Genomic DNA, 22,203 nt, shown 5'->3' with positions numbered 1-22,203 from the left:
TTCAATTTCTCCATCTGGAAAATGAATGATTAATAACTTTGCATCCCCCCGAGTCATGCTATAAAGAAAAGGGGAGAGAGAGATGAGAGCACGGTGAACTCTTTGGAGGCGAGACCAGTGTAACACTCTGTCACTGTAATTACCACCGTTACTGTTTCTCTGGGGGTGTGAGGTGTATTCAGTTTACTCCTTTGAAGAGCACAGAGGAGAGCTAGCTGGAGTAGAGGGTTTGGGCTAGTGAGATGTGGAGGATGAGGTTGGGTACATGGTTTAGAATGCACCCAGTTTAGATTCCATCTTTTTAGTATTGGGGAACCTCTGGGACTTTGTCCTGAAGTATACCCACTCCCTACCCCATCCTTCCATCCCAAGCTGATGTAGTGAAAGCCTCAGGTGAGCAATCTAGACACGATTTAGAAGTTATCAAGCTTAGTTGTATCTCCCCAGATCCCACTTTATCCACTTGCATCTTCTTCACAGAAGCCTTGATTAATTGTTTATTGTCCAGATGCTGTTAAATGCTATCAAATGTGCTGGCTAAGCTCTTGAATTCTAGAATCAGACTGCCTGGTTCAAATCCCTGCCTGCCACTTTCTAGTCACATGACCATGGGCAAGTTCCTTAATCTCTCTGTGGGCTTGTCTAGAATGTGAGGATAATTATAGTACTTAAATCGTATGCTCTTTTGAGAATCACATTGACATATGTAAAATGTTTAAAATAGTGCCTGGCACATAATAAGTCCTCAATAATTTTAATTATTAAAATGGATATTATTATACACTGGGAATTGAGTGAGGCATTATATACATCATCATTCTGTCATCTCATGACAGATCTGAGACTGGGATTTAGCCAGAGCCCATGCAGTGGAGGATGCGGTCAAATCCCACTGGACCACATACACTGTACTTTATTTATGAGTAAATATTAGACACACCTTGCTTTATTTGGAGGTTAAACAAGAAAAAAATAGAGATAAAAGAAAAATTGCTACAAAATAAGGGAGAGGCAACACTGATTCTCAGAAGGTACGCAGACCCTTAAATAATGTTTACTATGGGAACTAAGAGAAAAGTTTATACGAGTTTGGTGTCCTTAGTAGGTGCAAAAAAAAAACATGAGATGGGAGTAGAAAACTGGAAGAAGAAAGCAGGATGATAGTAAAAAAAGGTCAGATGAAAAAGAAGATGAGCGATAGAAGGAAGAACCACAGAGAATCTAAACATGTAAAATCTGCAAATAAAAGTAGAACTGAGCAGTGTAAAGCTAAATCATTGGAGAGTGAACTCTGTTGGGATGTAGAAGAGAAGAACCTAGAAACAAAGACAAAAATTAGGAAGTGTTAGCCTTGAGCTTTATCTTCCACATTTCAGTTGGCTGGTATATTGTGAAGTGGCTTCTATGAACCTGTCGTGTACATGTCAACTGCCCTTCTTTGGCTCCTAACCAGCACCAGGAAATCTGTTTCTTTTGCCACATCCTTTACCCCCTATTTCAAATGAAATCTGTTGTCGAGTGTGAAACCCCCAAAGACTAGATACCTGATGTAGTTCTGTCCCAGCACTTCCTAAGAGTTGCTTGTTTTTACATTGTTAAAACACTGTCAGAAGAATTACTGGACTTAAAACAGTTTTTATTCAGCAAAGCAGTGCTGTAGAGAGCAACATAATAGCTACTTTCATTACGAAGAAACTTGAGAAATGATTGTCTGCATCCTTTAAATGCATATTGAATGATCTAATTCAGAACATAGACCTAATGGCAGATATCCATCATCAAAATTCTTTTATTATTACCTTCTTTTAAGAACCGAATTTTGTTTTAGTTACATTTAAAAATCAGTACATATAAAGTCTCAGTGAAAACAATCCTGCTGCTGCTGCTAAGTTGCTTCAGTCGTGTCCGACTCTGTGCAACCCCATAGACGGCAGCCCACCAGGCTCCCCTGTCCCTGGGATTCTCCAGGCAAGAACATTGGAGTGGGTTGCCACTTGCTTCTCCAATGCATGAAAGTGAAAAGTGAAAGTGAAGTCATTCAGTCGTGTCTGACTCTTAGCGACCCCACGGACTGCAGCCTACCCGGCTCCTCCACCCATGGGATTTTCCAGGCAAGAGTACTGGAGTGGGGTGCCATTGCCTTCTCCAAAATAAAACAATCTATACCAGCACAAAAACAGATTGTCAGGAACTATACTAGTGTTAGCAGTAATTATCTCAGATAGTCATGGAGTGAGATAGGTAGATGGGTAGATAAAAGAGTTTTCCTGTGTTTCGTATTTTCTACATTGAATATAGTGACAATAATCCTTGGCTAAGAAATCTGATTTACAATGGCTTAAACAAATAAGGGCTTATTTTTCTCACAAAACAGTGTGAGACACCTAATGTTGCTTCAGAGGTTAAGGATATTTTCATGCTAGTCTCTTATACCTCATTGTAACACAGTGACTGCTAAAGCTCCAGGCATTATGACTTGTTCAAATTGGGAGAAGCAGTATTTATCAGAAAATCAAAACCTTTACCTAAAATGCTGGCAGTCTTGTGCTTTTGTCTGTTGTCCACAGTAGTGTCACTTAACCAACCCTGACTACAAAGGAAGCTGGGAAAGTAAATATTTACCGTTCCAGCTCCATAGCCAGAGGCAGCACGGGAAGGGGAGGAAGTGAAAATGAGTGCTGGGTGAGCCAAAATTTGTGTCTGCTAGAAATATTTTTTAACATGTATTATTTTTAAAATTGGAAAATATTTTTGAGATTATTGTGTTCAATTTGATATATTATCGTATCTCTATAACATAGAAATATGCACACCTAAAGGACAAAAAGAAGGAAAAGCATTGAAGTTGTCTGCTCTGGGTCTTGACAGTTATAGTATTGTGCATTAACATTTCTTTGTGTGATAGCGGGGGGAGAGGTTGGGTGGTTCCTTTATTTATATGTATATGGAAGAAGTGGTTGACTGGAGATAGGTATGTAGATGGACAGGTGACTGGTCTGGCAAGATAGACAGACAGGGACCCACCTTGTCCTGATGTAGCAGGGTTGAGGTGTGTCAAGAACCAACAAATGTTTTGGGAAGCCTAAGTTTAGGTGATTTCTATAGATTTCTCTGATCTACACCTTGAATAAAGGAGGTAAATGGGGTTTCAGATTTAAAGCGGTTCAAAAGAATAATATACCTTTAAATATTCTGTGATGTGCATGAGTGAGCCCACCTCAGGAGCCTCTGATTTCCTAAGTTAATTTCTCTCAATTAAGCAGAAAGAGAAGAAAAACTGAAAGCAGTAAATGGATTCACAATTTCAATCCCATTTTGCTCTCCATGTTTTTGAAGTTGCCCTAGCCAAAAGCCCATATACTAATAGAAAAATGAGCAGAATATATGAATCACTTGTTTTGATAGCATTATGCTTAATCTAGCTAGAACACTTCACACAATCATAGAGTTTGAGTTTTCTATCCACTGTGAATTTTTAAAAGAACCCGATTGCCTTGGGAAAGCAGATTTCATGATTTGCTCTCCAGCCTTGCTGGAAAATCCATCTGTCTTTGCGATTGAATTTGCAAAGTGAAATCATTTTGAAGAGCTGTTCTTTTGGCCAGCTCTTCTGCTCCTCCTCCCCTTCCGTGTTTGTTCCCAGGGCTCCCTGTTGCTCTGGGCAGACCCTGCCATCCTCTCATCCTCTCTGGGCTGATGGAATGGTGCAGCCTCAGGAGGTGGGCTTTATCCTCACTGCAGACCGCATGGTTGAATTCTGTAGCAGTTGCTGTCTCAGACTCTCGAAGGGGTGAAGTAATCCAGGGGAAACGTGTGGGGCTGGGAGGCTGTGGGCCTGAGCTCCGGTCCTAACTGTGTGACTTAGCGACTGTGTGGCCTTTGTGAGTGTCTTCAGAAGCCAGCCCAGCTACCCTGCCTTTGTCCTGGAGTCAAATAAGATAGTGGAGGCTGAAGACTTTAAAAACCAAGTGCCCTAAAATGTTAGATTTCATTCTCTTCGGTTATTCAATGAACATTTTTGGAAATAATTGAATTTTAGGTGTATCTGAAGTCTATCCATTAGGCAATTAGATTTATGAGACTAATGTTTAGGGAAGAACTCTGAGCTGAAATTGCATATCTGGGAGTCACACAATTGTTTTGTGTTGTCATAGTATTGAATGTGATCACAAAGAAGTATTTTGTATATTATTGTCATTATTACTGCTACTACTGTTTTTATTACTTAGGGAAAGGTTCCTCTCTTCTTTGTTAATTATCATAATGAAATTGGGAGGAAGCCTATATATGGTGTCTTTTAATTTATATTTTCTGAATTATATTTCACAGTAAGAAACTGGTGAAAGGGATCAGTCAGTCTCCTCTGTCCATGGAATTCCCCATCAAGAATACTGGAGTGGGTAGCCATTCTCTTCCCCAGGGGATCTTCCCAACCCAGGAATTGAACCTGGGTTTCCTGCACTGTAGGTGGTTTCTTTGCTGTCTGAGCCACGAGGGAAGCCCATACTAGATTTTAAAATTAGGGTTTTCAGTTTCTTGGTTTTTTGCTTAAATTATTGGATACCAGCCAAAAGACTTCCCAGTTAATTAGTTTTGATATATGACAGTATATAGAAGTGAAGTTGTATTTTTCAGATTATTAATTGGTGCCAGAGTATAAAATCACCTCACCCCAGTGTTTCTTAGTGTGATCTCTTGGGGATTTGAGGATGCAGCAGTTTTCGCTTGCCCACATGATGCAAACCCCGCCCATAGCCTGCCATTGTGGCCCCTAGATACGAATGCAACTCAGATTGCCCCTCTACATTTCCAGACACCCCTGGGGGGCCTCCTCTCCCACATGAGACTTTCAAGGAAATGGGCTCCTTTGCTCTCATCACATACAGAAGTTGGCTGTAGTATTCCCAGAGCCTGTGATTTTGCAGTCTCCTTAGATGATATGAACTGTTATCAAGTTCCCTGTGGTGTACTCACTTTGGAAATATGATGGCATCTTAAGACAGAGTGAATTACACTCTATGGTAAAATAATGTTAGAGTGAGTGGCATATTTTGATTTTGTTATTAGTAATATCAAGCACTTTGATAAATGAGCTGTTTGGAATAATACTTATGTAGTGGTATCCAGTTTTATTTGATCTTCATAATAACCGTCTGAGATAGATGAAAACTTGAGGCCAAGAGAATTAGTAACTTTTCCTAAGAGCATGAAACAGTGAAGTGGTAGAACCAAGAATAGGAAACTTCTAATTCTGGTCACAGTGTCTTTCCATCATAAAGAACTGTCTCTGAGTAACTGCTTCTGGGTTGTTAAAGTTGGTAGAACAGGGTCAAAGAAACAAATTGAGGCAAAGTTAAGAAGTGACAGGCTAGGGTGGTGGGTAGATTACCAAGGCAAGGTCACCTGAGTGTACAACAGATGTGAAAAGGGTTTTTGATTGATTTCTTACTTATAACTTGTTTCATTCTATAAAGGATTTTACTTATCTAATGATGATACAGTAGAAATAGAAAATCAGGATCAGGGAAATACAAATAAAAGTAGGACACCAAAATTAAGGAAAAGAGCCTAAACATGAGCCCATGAAGGCTTAAATAGTTGTTAAACAGAGCTTCATATTCAAGTCAGAGCTTCCTGGTGGCCAAAGCAAAAAGAGAAAAGAATTATTCTCACCACCCAAAAGATAGAAGCAAAGAATTCCTCAGAGGAAGGAAAATTGAATTCTAAAATAAATTTCTCAAGAGGTTTTATATAAGAGATTTTGGTGACAAAATTTATACTATCAAATTTTTTTACCAGCAAAGATTATAATAGATTTTAGTGTGCTTTTTCTACTCTCAAACTTGAATCAAAAACAAACCAGCTAACCTTAGGGCATTAAACGTCAATTCACTGCAGCCTATTCTGTGTGAGTCAAATGCTAATTTGGTTCAAGTTAATGGATTTTAATGGTCTCACTTGATCCAGGGCTAGAATTTAGAACATCCGGAGGCATGGATGACCAAGAAAAAGAAATGCAAAAAAGCAAAAACCTATCATGAAATGTCTGTTAAGAGGTATCTCTCTTTTCACACAGACTTTTTAGGACAGTTTGAAATTGTAGATTATGACAAGCCTTGGAGTATTGATATTGGATGGCATATCCATCAGGATGTGTTAGGGTCTGATGAGGAAACAATAGCCCACAAATCTTAGTGGCCCTAAAACAACAAGGTGTTATGGTCGTACACAGCCCACTGAAGGCTCATGCAACCCTCAGGGGTAGGTCGCTGAGCCAGGCCAGCCGTGGCTCCATCTTCCTCCAGAGGTGCCATCTGGGTGGAGCACGGTTTCCCCAGTTGCAGTCCAGCCCTTCATCTGGTTGAATCACATCACCTCTACTCGCATTTCATTGGGCAAAGCAACTCACTTGTCCATGCCTGACTTCCAGTGAGTGGGGCAATGGATGCAGAAGAGAACCAGAAAACAGGGAACGTTAGTAGAGTCTATCACAGAATGGGGAGAAAGGCGAGGTGAGCCTTTCTCAGGAGTGGGCTAAGGAAGTCAGGCGTCCAGGGCAGCTGGGAGGGAGCGACTGGCGAGCGGGCGGCTTCGTGGCTGGCACAGCACAGGGAGCACGGGGCACAGACCGCTGGGCTGGGCCTGCATCCGGAGAGCTCGTAAATGCCATTGTAACTGGCCTGCTCTTTACACTCAAGGCCGGAGGAACCCTCAGAAGGTGCTTCTGGGAGGTGGGGCCGCTCCAGTTGAGGCTCTGCTCAAGGGAGGAGCAGAAGCGGCTATCTCTGCATTTCAAGAGTCCACCCCAAGGCTGGAAACAAAAGAAATGCTTGTTTCATATTGAAACAAACTCCCTGTAACATTCTCTGCATTGTTCACTTGTGAGGGTGCCTCCCACCTCATTGTGAACCAGAATGAAAACCAGGCATGCTTTGCCTTCTCCAAGCAGTGACTAATGGCTGGGCTTGGCCAGGCAGGCCCAGCGTATTTTTCACTCTGCTCTGGGCTTTGCACCAAGTTCCCTCGCAGCGGCCTGGTCACAGCCGCTAGGGATGACTGTGCCTAGCACTTCCTACCTCATCATCCATCTCCACAGCCCCCTCCTTTTTAATAGGTTTAATTATTACTTCCCCTACTTCATGGCACAATTAATCTTCCCCACTGCCTCAGGATTTACAGCCGTACAGGCCCAGGGAATTACTGAGCTGTTCACCTGCAGTCCTGGTTTTTAACTATCCGAGGGAAGGTAGGAAGGGGGGCTGTGTATGAAGGCAGTGAAGTACTTGTGAGCTCAGTGGCTCTAGGCTGGCTTCTTGTCATGTCACTCAGCCCCAGCCTTGGGGATGGTGGCAGAAGGGGATGCCAGAGGAGCCGCCTCTGCTCAGCCCCAGGGAAGCCTTGAGGGCCAGGGGTGGAGCAGTTAGGGCTATGGCTCTCTTTCCCTTCCTACTGCATTTTCTTAAGTTTGGTTGTAAGATGAGTAAGTTCTGGGGATCTAATGTACAGAATGGTGAAAGTGAAAGCCTTAGTCATGCAGTCGTGTCTGACTCTTTGTGACCCCATGGACTGTAGCCCACCAGGCCCTTTTGTCCAGGGGGTTTTCCAGGCAAAAATACCAGAGTGGATTGCTATTCCTTTCTCCAGAGGATCTTCCTGACTCAGGTCTTGAACCTCGGTCTCCCGCTTTGCAGGCAGATTCCTTACCATCTGAGCCACCGGCATGGTGACTATAGTTAATAATACTGTATTGTAAGAGAGTAGGTCTTAAGCATTCTCACCACAAAAAGGTGATGGATGTGTTAATTAACTTATACGTGTATCAAATCACATGGTACACGTTAAATGTATATAATTTTATTTGTCATTTATGCTTCAGTAAAGCTGGAGGTAGGTGGTAGGGCAGGTAGTTTCCAGTGAGGCAAGTTGTGGAAGGAAGAGGCGGCATGTGCCAGGGATTCCCGGCTGTACTGTAGCCACCGCCTCGGGGTTGAGACCGAAGGACAGGGAGTTGGATCTGGGACCCCTGTGCTCTCGGTGTCACTGGAGACATTCCAGATGACGGTGGAAGCTAAAGAAGACAACAGGAGGCTCTTAACTTCACTTATCCTTTGGGGGAACAGAAAGAGCCTGGTGGGTTTGGTAGAAAAAGTAGACAGATGTGATTAAGATAGACGAGGGCAGAAGAGACATGTGATGGCCGCAGAGTTCTCCAGAGGTGATGCCCACACAGAGGATTACATCTGCTGCCGCCTCCTACCTTCCTGAGTCTCTTAGGATTTTCTGGTCTGTCATGTATACCTGTCTGCTCTAGAAACAAAGTTAGCCAGACCATCAGTCTGTTTTTACATAGCTGCCACAGGATTGGTTTGCCACAATAGCATACTGATGTTCATAAAGAAGAAATGAGTACAAAATCATGAGCACCTTTCACACCAGCTTCATTCCAGAAGGGGAGCAAGTGAAATAGCTTGGACTCCTGAGTCCAAAGAACTAGGTTCCAGTATCATTCTTGCCACTTTGACCTACACGGGCCTGAATAAGTTCTTGAACATTGTGGGTTTCTGAGACCACAAGATTGTCTTGACAAGTGAATGTCATCATCAAGGTAGGAAACCAGGCACAGATTCTCAGGAAAAGCTTATCTACCCAGAAAATGCTTGTAGCTGAAATCATATGATAAGTAATTTTGGACTGGTCGGCCATTTAAAAACATCTATGTCTTTGCTGTCTTCCACTGGTGAAAATAATGGGGACTTGTCTCTGGCAACATAGTCACCTGAAAACGAGCTAGTCAAGACAGCCAGTTGGTTGCATTTAAGATAAAGAGCATATGCTCCCATGCCTTTGATTGTAACCATTTGTTTACTGACCAGGTCTGTCCCTGCCTCCCCACCCCAGGCTCAGATATTTTAACTACACTGTAGAGGACTCTGTGTGGAAACTTGAGCGGGAGGGATAGGGTTCAGGGAACCTAGTGGTGTCTCAGTTCAGTCACTCAGTTGTGTCCGACTCTTTGCGACCCGATGGATTGCAGCACGCCAGGACTCCCTGTCCATCACCAACTCCCAGAGTTTACTCAAACTCATGTCCATTGAGTCAGTGATGCCATCCAACCATCTCATCCTGTGCCATCCCCTTCTCCTCCTGCCCTCAATCTTTCCCAGAATCAGGGTTTTTTTTTCCAATGAGTCAGCTCTTCACATCAGGTAGCCAAAGTATTGGAGTTTCAGCTTCACTTTCAGTCCTTCCAATGAATATTCAGGACTGATTTCCTTTAGGATGGACTGGTTGGATCTCCTTGGGAGATCCCTGGTCTCCAAGGGACCCTCAAGAGTCTTCTCCAACACCACAGTTCAAAAGCATCAATTCTTTGGCACTCAGCTTTCTTTATAGTCCAACTCTCACATCCATACATGACCACTGGAAAAACCATAGATTTGACTAGTCGGACCTTTGTTGGCAAAGTAATGTCTCTGCTTTTTAATATGCTGTCTAGGTTTGTCATAGTTTTTCATAGTTTGTCATAGTTTTTCTTCCAAGGAGCAAGCATCTTTTAATTTCATGGCTGCAGTCACCATCTGCAGTGATTTTGGAGCCTAAAAAAGTCAAGTCAGCCACTGTTTCCACTTTTTCCCCATCTATTTGCCATGAAGTGATGGGACTACTAGATGCCATGATCTTAGTTTTCTGAATGTTGAGTTTTAAGCCAACTTTTTTACTCTCCTCTTTCACTTTCATCAAGAGGCTCTTTAGTTCCTCTTCACTTTCTGCCATAAGCGTGCTGTCATCTGCATATCTGAGGTTGTTGATATTTCTCCCAGCAATCTTGATTCCAACTTGTACTTCATTCAGCCCAGGGTTTCTCATGATGTACTCCAGACTTGCCTATGAGTGTCCAGGTGTCTCTGGTGGAGGCGTGGGATGGGGGCACCATAGCAGTGTCTAGAGTTGTAATAATGAATCCCCAGAAAAAAACTGGGGCCCTGTCTCCTGGGGAGGGTGAAGATTGGGAGAAGCACCTGAAATACACAGTGCTGCAGAATATTCTTTGGAGCAGGTTTCCTCAGCTGTTCTTCCCATTCCCTCTCACTTTGCTCTTTGATCAAGAAAGCATCACCCTATTCCCTGGTGGCTCAGACGGTAAAGCGTCTGCCTACAGTGCAGGAGACCTGGGTTCGATCCCTGGGTCGGGAAGATCCCCTGGAGAAGGAAATGGCACCCCACTCCAGTATTCATGCCTGGAAAATCCCATGGACGGAGGAGCTTGGTTGGCTACTGTCCATGGTGTCGCAAAGAGTCGGACACAACTGCGCGACTTCACTATCACTATCACTATCCTTTAAGATAATGGACAAAACTAAATATCATGTTAAACAAATCAGGGCAGTCGGACTGTGTTGTTCTCTCTGCACGTGTCCTCTGCCCATCCTGGAGAAGGACGTGTATAGAGGCTGGTATACCTGTACCTGCTGGTGACCGGCTGCTTTCTTTTTTTCTACTGAGGTCCCACAGAGGAGATGTAAATTTAAACATCCATGTTGGTCCTTAGCTGTGAGGACGTTTCCTGATCCACAAGAAACTACAGACCTCTATGCTTGTCTGGATTATTTGATTTAACTTTGTATTATGAAACCTTCAAACATATACATACACACAGAGAGAAAATAGTATAACAAATCCCCTTATATTCATTGCCCAGTTATCAACATTTTGCTAATATTATTTCATCTATTTTCATAAATACACACATATACTTACTTTTCCTCTCTGATGGAATATTTTTAAAGCAAACAGTAGACACTGTGTTATTTTATCTGTAAGTAATTCCATATGTACTTCTAGCAGATGAAAAGGTTTTAAAGTACAGATGCTGTCTCATGTCACACCTAGTGAGACTAAATACAATTCCTTTATTTCTTCTGCTTATCTTGCAAGCAGATGGGCTGACACAACTAAAGGTCTGTGGGTCGAGAGCCCCTCTCTCCACTGTCACTAACTCACTTCCTCTCACTGGGCCAGGGCCACATCGTTTATAAAGTTAGGAGGGCTCTTCTGTTTCCCAAATCTTGGTTTCTGAGAATAGTTAGTGATATGGCTAAGATTTAGTCAAACTCAACCTGCTTGAAAGCAGTGGGAAAGAATAGATGGGCTCTTAAAGGCCCATTTGGATCATGCACTGTTAATAATCAGAATAGTAATATTTTCAGTAAATGAGAACACATCCATCATTTGTACATTGAAGGTAATACATTGAAGTACACTGAGGCCCTACTTTTAGAGAATTTTCAAGAGAAAAGGCTGCCAAAATTCACTGTTAAAATGCAGTTTTAGTTTCAGCAGAATTCTGTTAGTTCATCCTGTTCCACACCTTTTTTGGTCTTTCTGGTAATGGTTAGCAACAGGGGCAAAAATGTATTGAGCACTTACTGTCTCCCAGGCACTTGTTCTAGCTTCTCATAAGCAAGACTCCTTGGCCTTCACCACAGGACTTTGCAGTAGCTCTTATTATTCCTGTGCAGGGACTGTTCCTAATGCATAGGTGGAGGCTTACTGTGAGGATATATAAATCCATGGAGTAGCCCTCATAGTCATCAAAAGAGTCCAAACTGCAGTATTTAAATGTGAGTTCAAATACAAAAAAAAGAATGATCTCAGTTCATTTCCAAGGCAAACCATTCAGCATCACAGTAATACAAGTCTATACTCCAGCCACTGATGCCAAAGCAGCTGAAGTCAACTGGTTCTATGAAGATCTACAACATCTTCTAGAACTAACACCAAAAAAAGATGTCCTTTTCATCATAGAGGGTTGGAATGCAAAAGCAGAAGTCAAGAGATACTCAGAATAACAGGCAAGTTTGACCTTGGACTACAAAATGAATCAGGGCAAAGGTTAACAGAGTTTTGTCCAGAGAACATAGTGGTCATAGCAAACACCCTTTTCCAACAACACAAGAGACAACTCTACACATGGACATCACCAGATGTACATATCAAAATCAGATTGATTATGTTCTTTGCAGCCAAATATGGAGAAGCTCCATATAGTTAGTAAAAACAAGATTTGGAGCTGACCAAGGCTCAGATCATGAGCTCCTTATTGCAAAATTCAGGCTTAAATTGGAAAAAGTAGGGAAAACCACTGGGCCATTCAGATATGACCTAACTCATATCCCTTATGATTATACAGTGGAGGTGATGAATTAGACTCAAGGGATTAGATCTGGTAGACAGAGTACCTGAATGACTGTGGACGGAGGTTCATAACATTGTACAGGAGGCAGTGACCAAAGCCCTCCCAAAGAAAAATAAATGCAAGATGGCAAAATGAGGAGGCTTTACAAATAGCTGAAGAAAGAAAGTGAAAGGCAAGGGAGAAAGGGAAAGATGTACCCAACTGAATGCAGAGTTCAAGAGAATAGCAAGGAGAGATGAAAAGGCTTTCTTAAATGAACAATGCAAAGAAATAGAGGAATACAATATAATGGGAAAGACTAGAGATCTCTTCAAGAAAATTGGAGATTTCAAGGGAACATTTCGTGTAAGGATGGGCGTGTTAAAGGACAGAAATGGTAAGGACCTAACAGAAGCTAAAGAGATTAAGAAGAGGTTGCAGGAATACACAGAAGAAGTGTACGAAACAGGTCTTAATGACCCAAATAACCACGATGGTGTGATCACTCACCTAGAACTGGACATCCTGGAGCGTGAAGTCAAGTGGGCCTTAGGAATCATTACTATGAACAAAGCTAGTGGAAGTGATGGAATTCAAGCTGAGCTATTTCAGATCCTAAAAGATGATGCTGTGAAAGTGCTGCACGACTGGAAAAGGTAGTTTTCATTCCAATCCCAAAGAAAGGCAATGCCAGAGAATGTTCAATTGCGCTCATATCACGTGCTAGCAAAGTTATACTCAAAGTCCTTCAAGCTAGGCTTCGACAGTACATGAACTGAGAACTTCCAGATGTACAAGCTGGGTTTCAAAGAGGCAGAGGAACTGGAGATCAAATTGCCAAGATTCATTGGATCATGGAGAAAGCAATAGAATTCCAGAAAAATATCTACTTCTGTTTCATTGACAACACTAAAGTCTTTGACTGTGGGGATCATGACAAACTGGAAAATTCTTCACAAGGTGAGAATACCAGACCACCGGACCTGCCTCCTGAGAAACCTGTGTGCTAGTCAAGAAGCAACAGTTAGAACCAGACATGGAACAACTGACTGGTTCAGGGTTGGGAAAGGAGTATGACAAGGCTGTATATTGTCACTCTGCTTATTTAATTTCTGCGCAGAGTACATCATGTGAAATGCTGGGCTGGATGAATCACAAGCTGGAATTAAGATTGCTGAGAGAAATATCAACCTCAGATATGTAGATGATACCAGTCTAATGGCAGAAAGTGAAGAGGAACAAAAGAGCCTTTTGATGAGGGTGAAAGAAGAGAGTGAAAAAAAGCTGGCTTGAAACTCAACATTCAGAAAACTAAGGTCATGGCATCCGGTCCCATCACTTCATGGCAAATAGAAGGGGAAAAAGTGGAAGCAGTGACAGATTTTATTTTCTTGGGCTCCAAAATCACTGTGGATGGTAACTGCAGCCATGAAATTAAAAGACGCTTTCTGCTTGGAAGGAAAGTATGACAAACCTAGACGGCATATTAAAAAGCAGAGACATCGCTTTGTTGCCAAAGTCCATATAGTCAAAGCTACAGTTTTTCCAGTAGTCATGTATGGATGTGAGAGTTGGACCATAAAGACTTGAACCCCAAAGAACTGATGCTTTTGAATTATGGTGCTGGAGAAGACTCTTGAGAGTCCCTTCGACAGCAAGGAGATCAGAGCAGTCAGTCCTAAAGAAGCTCCAATACTTGGGCCACCTGATGCAAAAAGCCAACTCCTTGAAAAAGACCCTGCTGCTGGGAAAGATTGAAGGCAAAAGGAGAAGGGGGTGAAAGAGGATGAGATGGTTAGGTAGCATCACTGACTAAATGGACATGAATTTGAGCAAACGCCGGGAGATAGGGGAGGACAGGGGAGCCTGGTGTGCTGCAGTCCATGGGGTCCGCAAAGAGTTGGACACGATTTACTGAGTGAACAGCAGCAATAAATCCGTAACCATGTGTCCTTTATCCACACGCCTTGTGAGAACTGGGCTTTGTGAGGATCTTCTGCCCCACTAATCTTCATTTAATTCCCCTCCCTGCAGCACATTGTCACCTAGTGCACCCCTGCTGACAGGCCCTCTGTAAGTCTTCATCTGAGTGACAGCCCTGGAAGATCAAGCTGTGGTCTCAAAAGGGAAGGAGGATCTACAGATTATGTCCTCAGCATGTGCAGTCACTCTGCTGGCAGCTCTCAGGGCCGCTTTTATGTTGCCTCAACAAAGAGAAGGGCTGCCAAGAGTGTGTAATGTTCCGTTCAGAGTGCTCCAGGCTGGCAGCGGCAAGGACAGGGCAGACACGAGGCAGAAGGAAAAATGCCCACCTCAGCGGGCCCATCTCCTCTTACCCTTAGCTGTGTCTGGCAGTCTTTGTTTGGGAATCTTCCTGTGTTCTTTATAGACTCTTGGAGGTGTCAGCTGAGGAGAGAGGCGGAGGAAAGGGCAGTGTGGGCAAGCTGGCTGGAGGTCAGATCATTTTGCCATAACCAGCAGGCAGTTTCTTTCACAAATCATTGAGCCCTGGGTAGCCATTATCATCCCAACTGCTCCCTATTAGCTAGCCAGACTCTCGAGGCTCTGAGAGTAAGAGAAGTGGAATTCCTTTTCCTTTGAACTCTCTCTGAATACTGCTTATAGTGGGTTTGCGTAGCATGCATCATTAGCAAAGCTTATTGATATACACTACTGTGTTTCTCAATACTGTTAGAGATTATTGTAACCTGGCCTCGTTAATAAGAAAACAAAAAACACCGAAAAGTTTTCAGTTTTAAAAAAAAACAACAAAACAAAGACTCAGAGACATAAATTTACAGTCTGAAAGGTATCAATTGAATGAGATGGGAGCCAGGCTTATAAAATGGGACTTCTGACTTAAAGTCCTGTGCCTTTTCCATTATAGCATGCTTTTCCAGATACTTAGCCAGCTTCCTATAGGATGGGGTACAGGTGGGGATGATGGGGTGCTAGCCACGTGACCTGTTCTTTGGTGGTAGGAGGCACACAGAAAACCTGAGCTTCCTCCATTGCCTTCTCTGAGGGTCCCATGCTGCTCGCTTCCTCTTACCATCATCTTAGCGACCAATTAGTGACCATATTGCTTTAAAAATCATTGCCGTGAAATCCAAAAGCTTGGGGAAACAATCATTGTAAAGGCATCGCTGTGAGGGGAAGCCTGAGAGGGTTTAGAGGACACTCCTCCACCCTCCCCAGCTCCGGCTCCTCACTCACAGCAGGGCAGGCATCCTGCCGCTTATTTCTCCTCATGCAAAGCTGAGGAGAGAGGGAGTAAATGGTGCATTTCCGCTAAGGATACCTGGAAAGTTAAAACCTTACAAGTTTCCTCTTTAGGTAAAAGCAGGTTAGGGATCCAGGCCGCGTTCAGCCTTCAGAACTGAAATGTTTCTGTCACTAGTAATTTTTCACCACTAAAAGGGTTTCAGATGATTCTGAGGTAATGCGTTTTGGGCAGCTTAGAGTTTCTAACCTTGAAACAGTCTTTGAAAATCTGTTCCTTCCAGCTGGGATGCCAGTGACATCCCTGATCCAGGGGAGTGACCAGACCGTATCTGCTTCAATTGGAGCAGAGTTTAAAAAATATTTGATTAATTTTTAAACCAAGGATTATACATTCATCATAGAAAAATCCTATAAAATACAGCAAAATTCCAGCACCCCAAAATTACTACTGTTAACATTTTAAAAAACATGTACTGTATGTATAAGTATAAACATATATCTATATACACACATGCATGAACCCTATTAATGTTTTTATTAAGGATACTATTTTGTGCCCATATAAGCCCTTTGCTCAGTCACTTCAGTTGTGTGTACTCTTTGTGACCCTATGGACTGTAGCCCACCAGGCTCCTCTGTCTATGGGATTCTCCAGGCAAGATTACTCAAGTGGGTTGCCTTGCCCTCCTCCTGGGGATCTTCCCAATCCAGGGATCAAACCCACATCTCCTGCATTACAGGAGGATTCTTTACTGCTGAGCCACTGGGGAAGCCCATGTAATCCCTTAATACATTTTATTTTTTCCCATGTCAATATATAAACTTCTACTTCACTATTTTTAATGGTACCATGTTATTCCATCATATAGAGTACCATAATTTGCTTATTTTAAACTGAAATATTTAGCTCATACAAGGAAATACACAGAATTACCATAGTTTGTTTAATCTCTCCCACCTTGAGAATCCCCTTCCCTGGAAGCATATAGTAATTTCAGTAACCAATATTTGAATTTGACTTTATAGTTTACAGTGAGCTTGCACATACATTATTTCATTTGATCCTCACTACTCTCTTAAGGTTGGTATCAAGATGATCATTTTCCTCAATTTATGGATGAACTGAAAACATTCTCTAAGAGGCTAAATGATTTATCCAGTGTCCTGAATCCAGTTAATGTCATAGGGATGGCTGGATCCAGAGACAGGCACGACCCCTGGGGCAGGATAGACCTCCACTGCAGGGAGTCAGGACCAAAGGAGTGGCCCTGGCATGCTCCTCTCTCCCCCACGCCCTGCTCACTTCAGCTTGTATTATGTATGTTGACAATATTTTTTTCATGACTGCCTCTCTTATGCCCTTTGTGCTTTCTGAGGGCAGACTTGCGTCTTCATTTCTCTCCCTGTGTGTTGCCTACCACAAGGCTTGGTACACAATAAATGTTCGGTTAATATTTGCTGGGTCAGTGTGTAAGTGAGTGAATGAAGGAAGGAAGAAAAGAAAGGTGTTATAAAGATAAGCAAATTGCAGAGGCTGGATTTTGATAGCTTGCTTTTTCAATGGCTCTATTTTCAATTCAGACATTTCAGTGAGAACCCATCTTGGTGTTTTTGAGTTTTTATACTTCTGCAGGTTTTGGTCACCCATACAAAGTTCACACGTTGATGCATTGAAAAGCATATTCAAAACCAAGGGTAGAGAGAAACCTGTTTGCATACTAGATCCTTTTGCCTTTTCTGTGTCTCCCACTCAGCCCCAGCTGGAATGAACCAGGCTGTCCTTAAAGGAGCTTCCAAAGTTCCTTCTATGATATCCCTCATTTGCAACTGCTTTATATTTATGGTATTTATGATATATCTCATTTTGAACTGCTTGTAAAAACAACCGCTTAGCTTAGCAGCTATAGCATAGTTTATGAGAGCTGTTTGAAGTGCTATTATTGTTGACTGTAAAAGCTGGATAGCAAAATTAGAAGAAATTTTGAAACAAAAATCATTCAAATCCCATCACCTAACAAGGCAACTTTTTTTATCTTTTCATAATCCCCTTGAGGTCTTGTCCATGTGCACACATTCATTTTCCTCATCATTGTTACAGGGAGCATGCAGCATTGTTCTTTGCTTTTTCCACTTAACATTATTGCAAGAACCCGTTTTTCCCTGTTTTTCTGCATAGTCTTTGTAATGATCTTTTTAATGACTGCATAATCCCCTATTGAGTTGATGTACCGAAATGTACTTATACAACCCCCTTTGTTTGCCATTGAAGATGTTTCTGATCTTCCACTAATCCATAACCCTGCAGTGAAGACTGTCAGGGGCAGAACTTCTGAGGATTTGCTTAGAAGACACTCCCCTGAGCAGGGCTGCAGGGCCTGAGCAGCACCGGGAGTGAGGCTGTCTCAGCTGCTCCAGAGGCTGTTCCTATATAAATCCAGCAGTTGATGGGTTTACTAGTTTCAGGGCCACCTCACTGGTACAGGGTATTGTTTAAATTTTTTGTTTGCTAATTTAGTAGAAGTAAAATGGTACTTCAGAGTTGCTTTATTTTGCATTTCTTTGATTATTAAAAGAAATTAACATTTTCCCCTGTGATTACTCTTTGTATTTCCTTGGGTATGAGTTGTCTGCCTATTTCAGTAAATTAAGGTCTTGATTTTTTTTTAATCAAACCCAGTTAAATCTTTACACACAATAGCTATTGAATTTTTTGTATATGATTTATATATTTCCCAGTATTGTGTTTGCCTTTTAATTTTAGGCATCTATTTGTAGTATAAAACTATTTTTGTAACCAAATCTGTCAGTGCTTTTTGTGGGTTTTTTTTTTTTTTTTTTTTTTTCTGTTGCTTTGAAGCTTAGAAAGCTATTCCCCCTCTGGAGACCTGATAAATATTTAATTCTACCTTCTGTTATTTTAAATTCTTTAATTCATCTGGATTGTATTGGAGTATAAACCGAGTTGCAAATTACATTTTATTGCTAATCAGTCATTCCAACCCTTTTCTTTTGTGCTCTTTCTCAGGAATCATACACCAGATGAAAGGTGATTATGACACCGCACTGAAACTCCACAAGACCCACTTGTGCATCGCCCAGGAGCTGAGCGACTACGCCGCCCAGGGCCGCGCCTATGGAAACATGGGCAATGCCTACAATGCTCTGGGCATGTACGACCAGGCGGTCAAGTACCACCGGCAGGAGCTACAGATCTCCATGGAAGTGAACGACCGTGCCTCACAGGCATCCACGCACGGGAACCTCGCCGTGGCCTACCAGGCGCTGGGCGCCCACGACCGGGCCCTGCAGCACTATCAGAACCACTTGAACATCGCCCGGGAGCTGCGAGACATCCAGAGCGAGGCGCGGGCTCTCAGCAACCTGGGCAACTTCCACTGCTCTCGAGGGGAGTACGTCCAGGCCGCCCCCTATTACGAACAGTACCTCCGGCTTGCTCCTGACCTTCAAGACATGGAGGGAGAAGGGAAGGTCTGCCACAACCTCGGCTACGCCCATTACTGCCTTGGAAATTACCAGGAGGCGGTAAAGTACTATGAGCAGGATCTGGCCCTGGCCAAAGACCTTCACGACAAATTGAGTCAAGCAAAAGCTTACTGCAACTTGGGCTTGGCGTTCAAGGCTCTGCTGAATTTCAGCAAAGCTGAAGAGTGTCAAAAGTACCTACTGTCCCTAGCCCAGTCCCTGAATAATTCCCAGGCTAAATTTAGAGCCCTGGGGAACCTGGGTGATATATTCATCTGTAAAAAAGATATCAATGGTGCAATAAAATTCTATGAGCAGCAGCTGGGCTTGGCTCACCACGTGAAGGACAGGAGACTGGAGGCCAGTGCATATGCAGCCCTGGGCACTGCATACCGAATGATTCAGAAACACGACAAGGCCTTGGGTTATCACACACAGGAGCTGGAGGTATATCAGGAGCTGAGTGACCTGCCGGGAGAGTGCAGAGCTCATGGGCACCTGGCCGCAGTCTACATGGCCCTGGGGAAGTACACAATGGCTTTCAAGTGTTATGAAGAGCAGCTGGATCTAGGGCAGAAGCTGAAGGACCCAAGTCTCGAAGCCCAGGTCTATGGCAACATGGGCATCACAAAGATGAACATGAATGTGATGGAAGAAGCCATTGGCTACTTCGAGCAGCAGCTGGCCATGCTGCAGCAGCTGAGTGGGAACGAGTCTGTGCTCGACAGGGGCCGGGCCTACGGCAACCTGGGGGACTGCTACGAGGCCCTGGGTGACTACGAGGAAGCTATCAAGTACTATGAACAGTATTTATCTGTTGCCCAGAGTCTGAATCGCATGCAAGATCAAGCCAAGGCTTACCGAGGCCTGGGAAATGGACACAGGTAAAAATGGCAGAGGACAAGTGTGGTTAGTAGACCTGCATCAGGGCAGCTGGTGCGCCCACACGGCAGTGCACTGAGTGCAGAGCAGCTCCATACGCCGCTCATTTGCCTCCTCCAGTGATTCTGTGAGTTTAGCAGGGGTATTTCCACCCTGTGTCACGGAGGGAGAAACTAAGGCCCAGAGTTTGTGTCCAAGATTACACAGCTTGAAAGGGACAGCTGAGAGTTTAACGCAGGACTCTCTGACTCCAAACGCAGTGCCTTTTTGACTACATCGTAATGAGCAGACTAAAAGAGAGAATAGGAAGGGGAAAGATGAATGAATCGATCTCACTTATCTTTTCTGATTGCCCCTCACATTATATGAATGTGTTCATTAATATAAGATCTCTACCCACCAATTACTTGGACCCCATATTGTTGCTTTTAGGGAAAGCCACCTCAAAAGAGGGGGAGTGAATGAGCATATACTATCATTGTGCTAGGCACCTTGTGTAGATATCTTGTTTAATATTTATTGCAGTTGTGTATTAGTCTACATTTATCATTATTGGCTACAGGATGTGGGATTTATCAGCATCCAGAAACTGAAGCTCAGGGAAAGGAATCCATGTCCTATACAGCTGGTTTGGTCTGCTGCCGGAGTCCACGCCCTTCTCCTTATTGTGTCATCTCTTAGCAGCACAGCAAGACACACTGTTCGCCAAGGCACTGCTTTCCTCCTGGGTGTGGGGAACCCAAGAAGGTGTCTGTGTTTGCAGAATATATGGCCTCTCCAGACAGGCAGGGGATTAGGGCTCCTGGAGAGGAGGAAGGGCAAGGGTCAGACTAAATCATCACCCACAGAGTGCTCTGAGAAGCTCAGGGTGAAAGATTTATCGCCATTGTAAAGTGATTTCAGAAACATAGTCTGTGCAGTAGTGGACATTGGGAGGCCCAAAGAACCAAACAGTTCACTTGCTATCATTGTGCCTATTAATATATTTTATGTTTCCTCTGGGGTGTATATCCCATTGAATCTCAGGCTCTTGGGAAGGTCACTAAGGGATGACTCTTGAATTGCTTTCCAGATTATGAAATTCCCCTGCATCTCACTCTAAGGGCACATGATAGATTTTAGCTAGAAGAGGAGTTAAGAGCTTCTATAGTAAGTGACAGTGACAAATGCTTTTCATTTTCTCAGGGGCTTTAGCATGTCTGCACCTGCACAAAATAATATCATTGCTTTTCTGTCTACATCCCCACAGGGCAATGGGGAGCTTGCAGCAAGCCCTGGTGTGCTTTGAAAAGAGGCTCGTGGTCGCCCATGAGCTTGGGGAGGCCTTTAATAAAGCCCAGGCCTATGGCGAGCTGGGAAGTCTGCACAGCCAATTAGGAAATTATGAACAAGCCATTTCCTGCCTTGAACGCCAGCTGAACATTGCTAGAGAGATGAAGGACCGAGCTCTGGAAAGTGACGCGGCCTGTGGCTTGGGGGGTGTGTACCAGCAGATGGGGGAGTATGATACAGCCCTGCAGTACCACCAGTTGGATCTACAGATTGCCGAGGAGACCAATAACCCCACGTGCCAGGGCCGGGCCTACGGGAACCTGGGCCTGACCTACGAGTCCCTGGGCACCTTCGAGAGAGCCGTGGTCTATCAGGAACAGCACTTGAGCATTGCTGCACAGATGAACGACTTGGTGGCCAAGACGGTGTCTTACAGCAGCCTTGGAAGGACGCATCACGCTCTGCAGAACTACTCCCAGGCAGTCATGTACTTGCAGGAAGGTAAGTGGAAAGGTCTGTGCAGCTTTTCTGTCTACTCTGAGTCTGAGCTCACAGTCTGCCCAGGAGGAAGTGCAGTCATGTGAGTGACGATCTTGACCTGGAGTGAGGATTCAGAGACTACATCATCAGTTCAACTCCAAAACCACGGTGTCCCTCCGTGGGTGCTCCTTAAGAGTTCACAGTTCTTTCCGCTCTCCTGGATGCATTACCCAGTTTGTCTCACTCTGCTAGCCAGCTGTCCAGGGAGCTGACACCCTCCTTGCCTTTCAGAGCCCTCCACTGAATGAAAAACACCTTCTCCACAAGATGAAGTTAGATCTTAGCACGTACAGTTTAATGCTCTGCATCAGGAGATGCGCAGCGGTTCTGAGCCCGTTGTGCACTAGACACTACCTGAGCTGCGTCAGCACTGTGTGGAAGTCCATTTCAGGGTGGTGCCAGGGTCTAATCCAGTAGCATCTGTCTAAGGGTCGCTCAAGCCGTCAGCCAGGTTTCCCAGCATTGGTTACCCGAGGGGCTGGGCTGGTGCCACAGTGCGCTTGCTTCAGGCCGGCCCGGAAAGTGCTTGCTTTCCTCACTTCCCCTGGCCCTGTTCCCTCGCTGGCAGAGGCTCCATGTGGCTACCTGCACACAGGTGGTCCTGCGGTGCTTCCTCCCTCACCACA

The 22,203-nt window shown here is 43.8% G+C and overlaps 1 protein-coding gene across 14 annotated transcripts in view; it reads left to right on the top strand.

Moving 5' to 3' along the window:
- Positions 1 to 22,203, top strand: part of TTC28 (tetratricopeptide repeat domain 28) — a 580,310-nt gene that overhangs the window by 464,343 nt on the left and 93,764 nt on the right. For all 14 annotated transcript variants that reach the window (XM_055549377.1, XM_055549381.1, XM_055549379.1 and 11 more), the window contains 2 exons: positions 18,426 to 19,767; positions 21,015 to 21,538. In XM_055549377.1, the coding sequence (XP_055405352.1) occupies positions 18,426 to 19,767; positions 21,015 to 21,538 (1,866 nt within the window). The remainder of the gene's footprint in view (positions 1 to 18,425; positions 19,768 to 21,014; positions 21,539 to 22,203) is intronic.

The sequence above is a fragment of the Bubalus kerabau genome, chromosome 16 (assembly GCF_029407905.1).
Source record: "Bubalus kerabau isolate K-KA32 ecotype Philippines breed swamp buffalo chromosome 16, PCC_UOA_SB_1v2, whole genome shotgun sequence".
Taxonomy (NCBI): Eukaryota; Metazoa; Chordata; class Mammalia; order Artiodactyla; family Bovidae; genus Bubalus; species Bubalus kerabau.
This window is presented reverse-complemented; position numbering and strand designations above follow the sequence as displayed.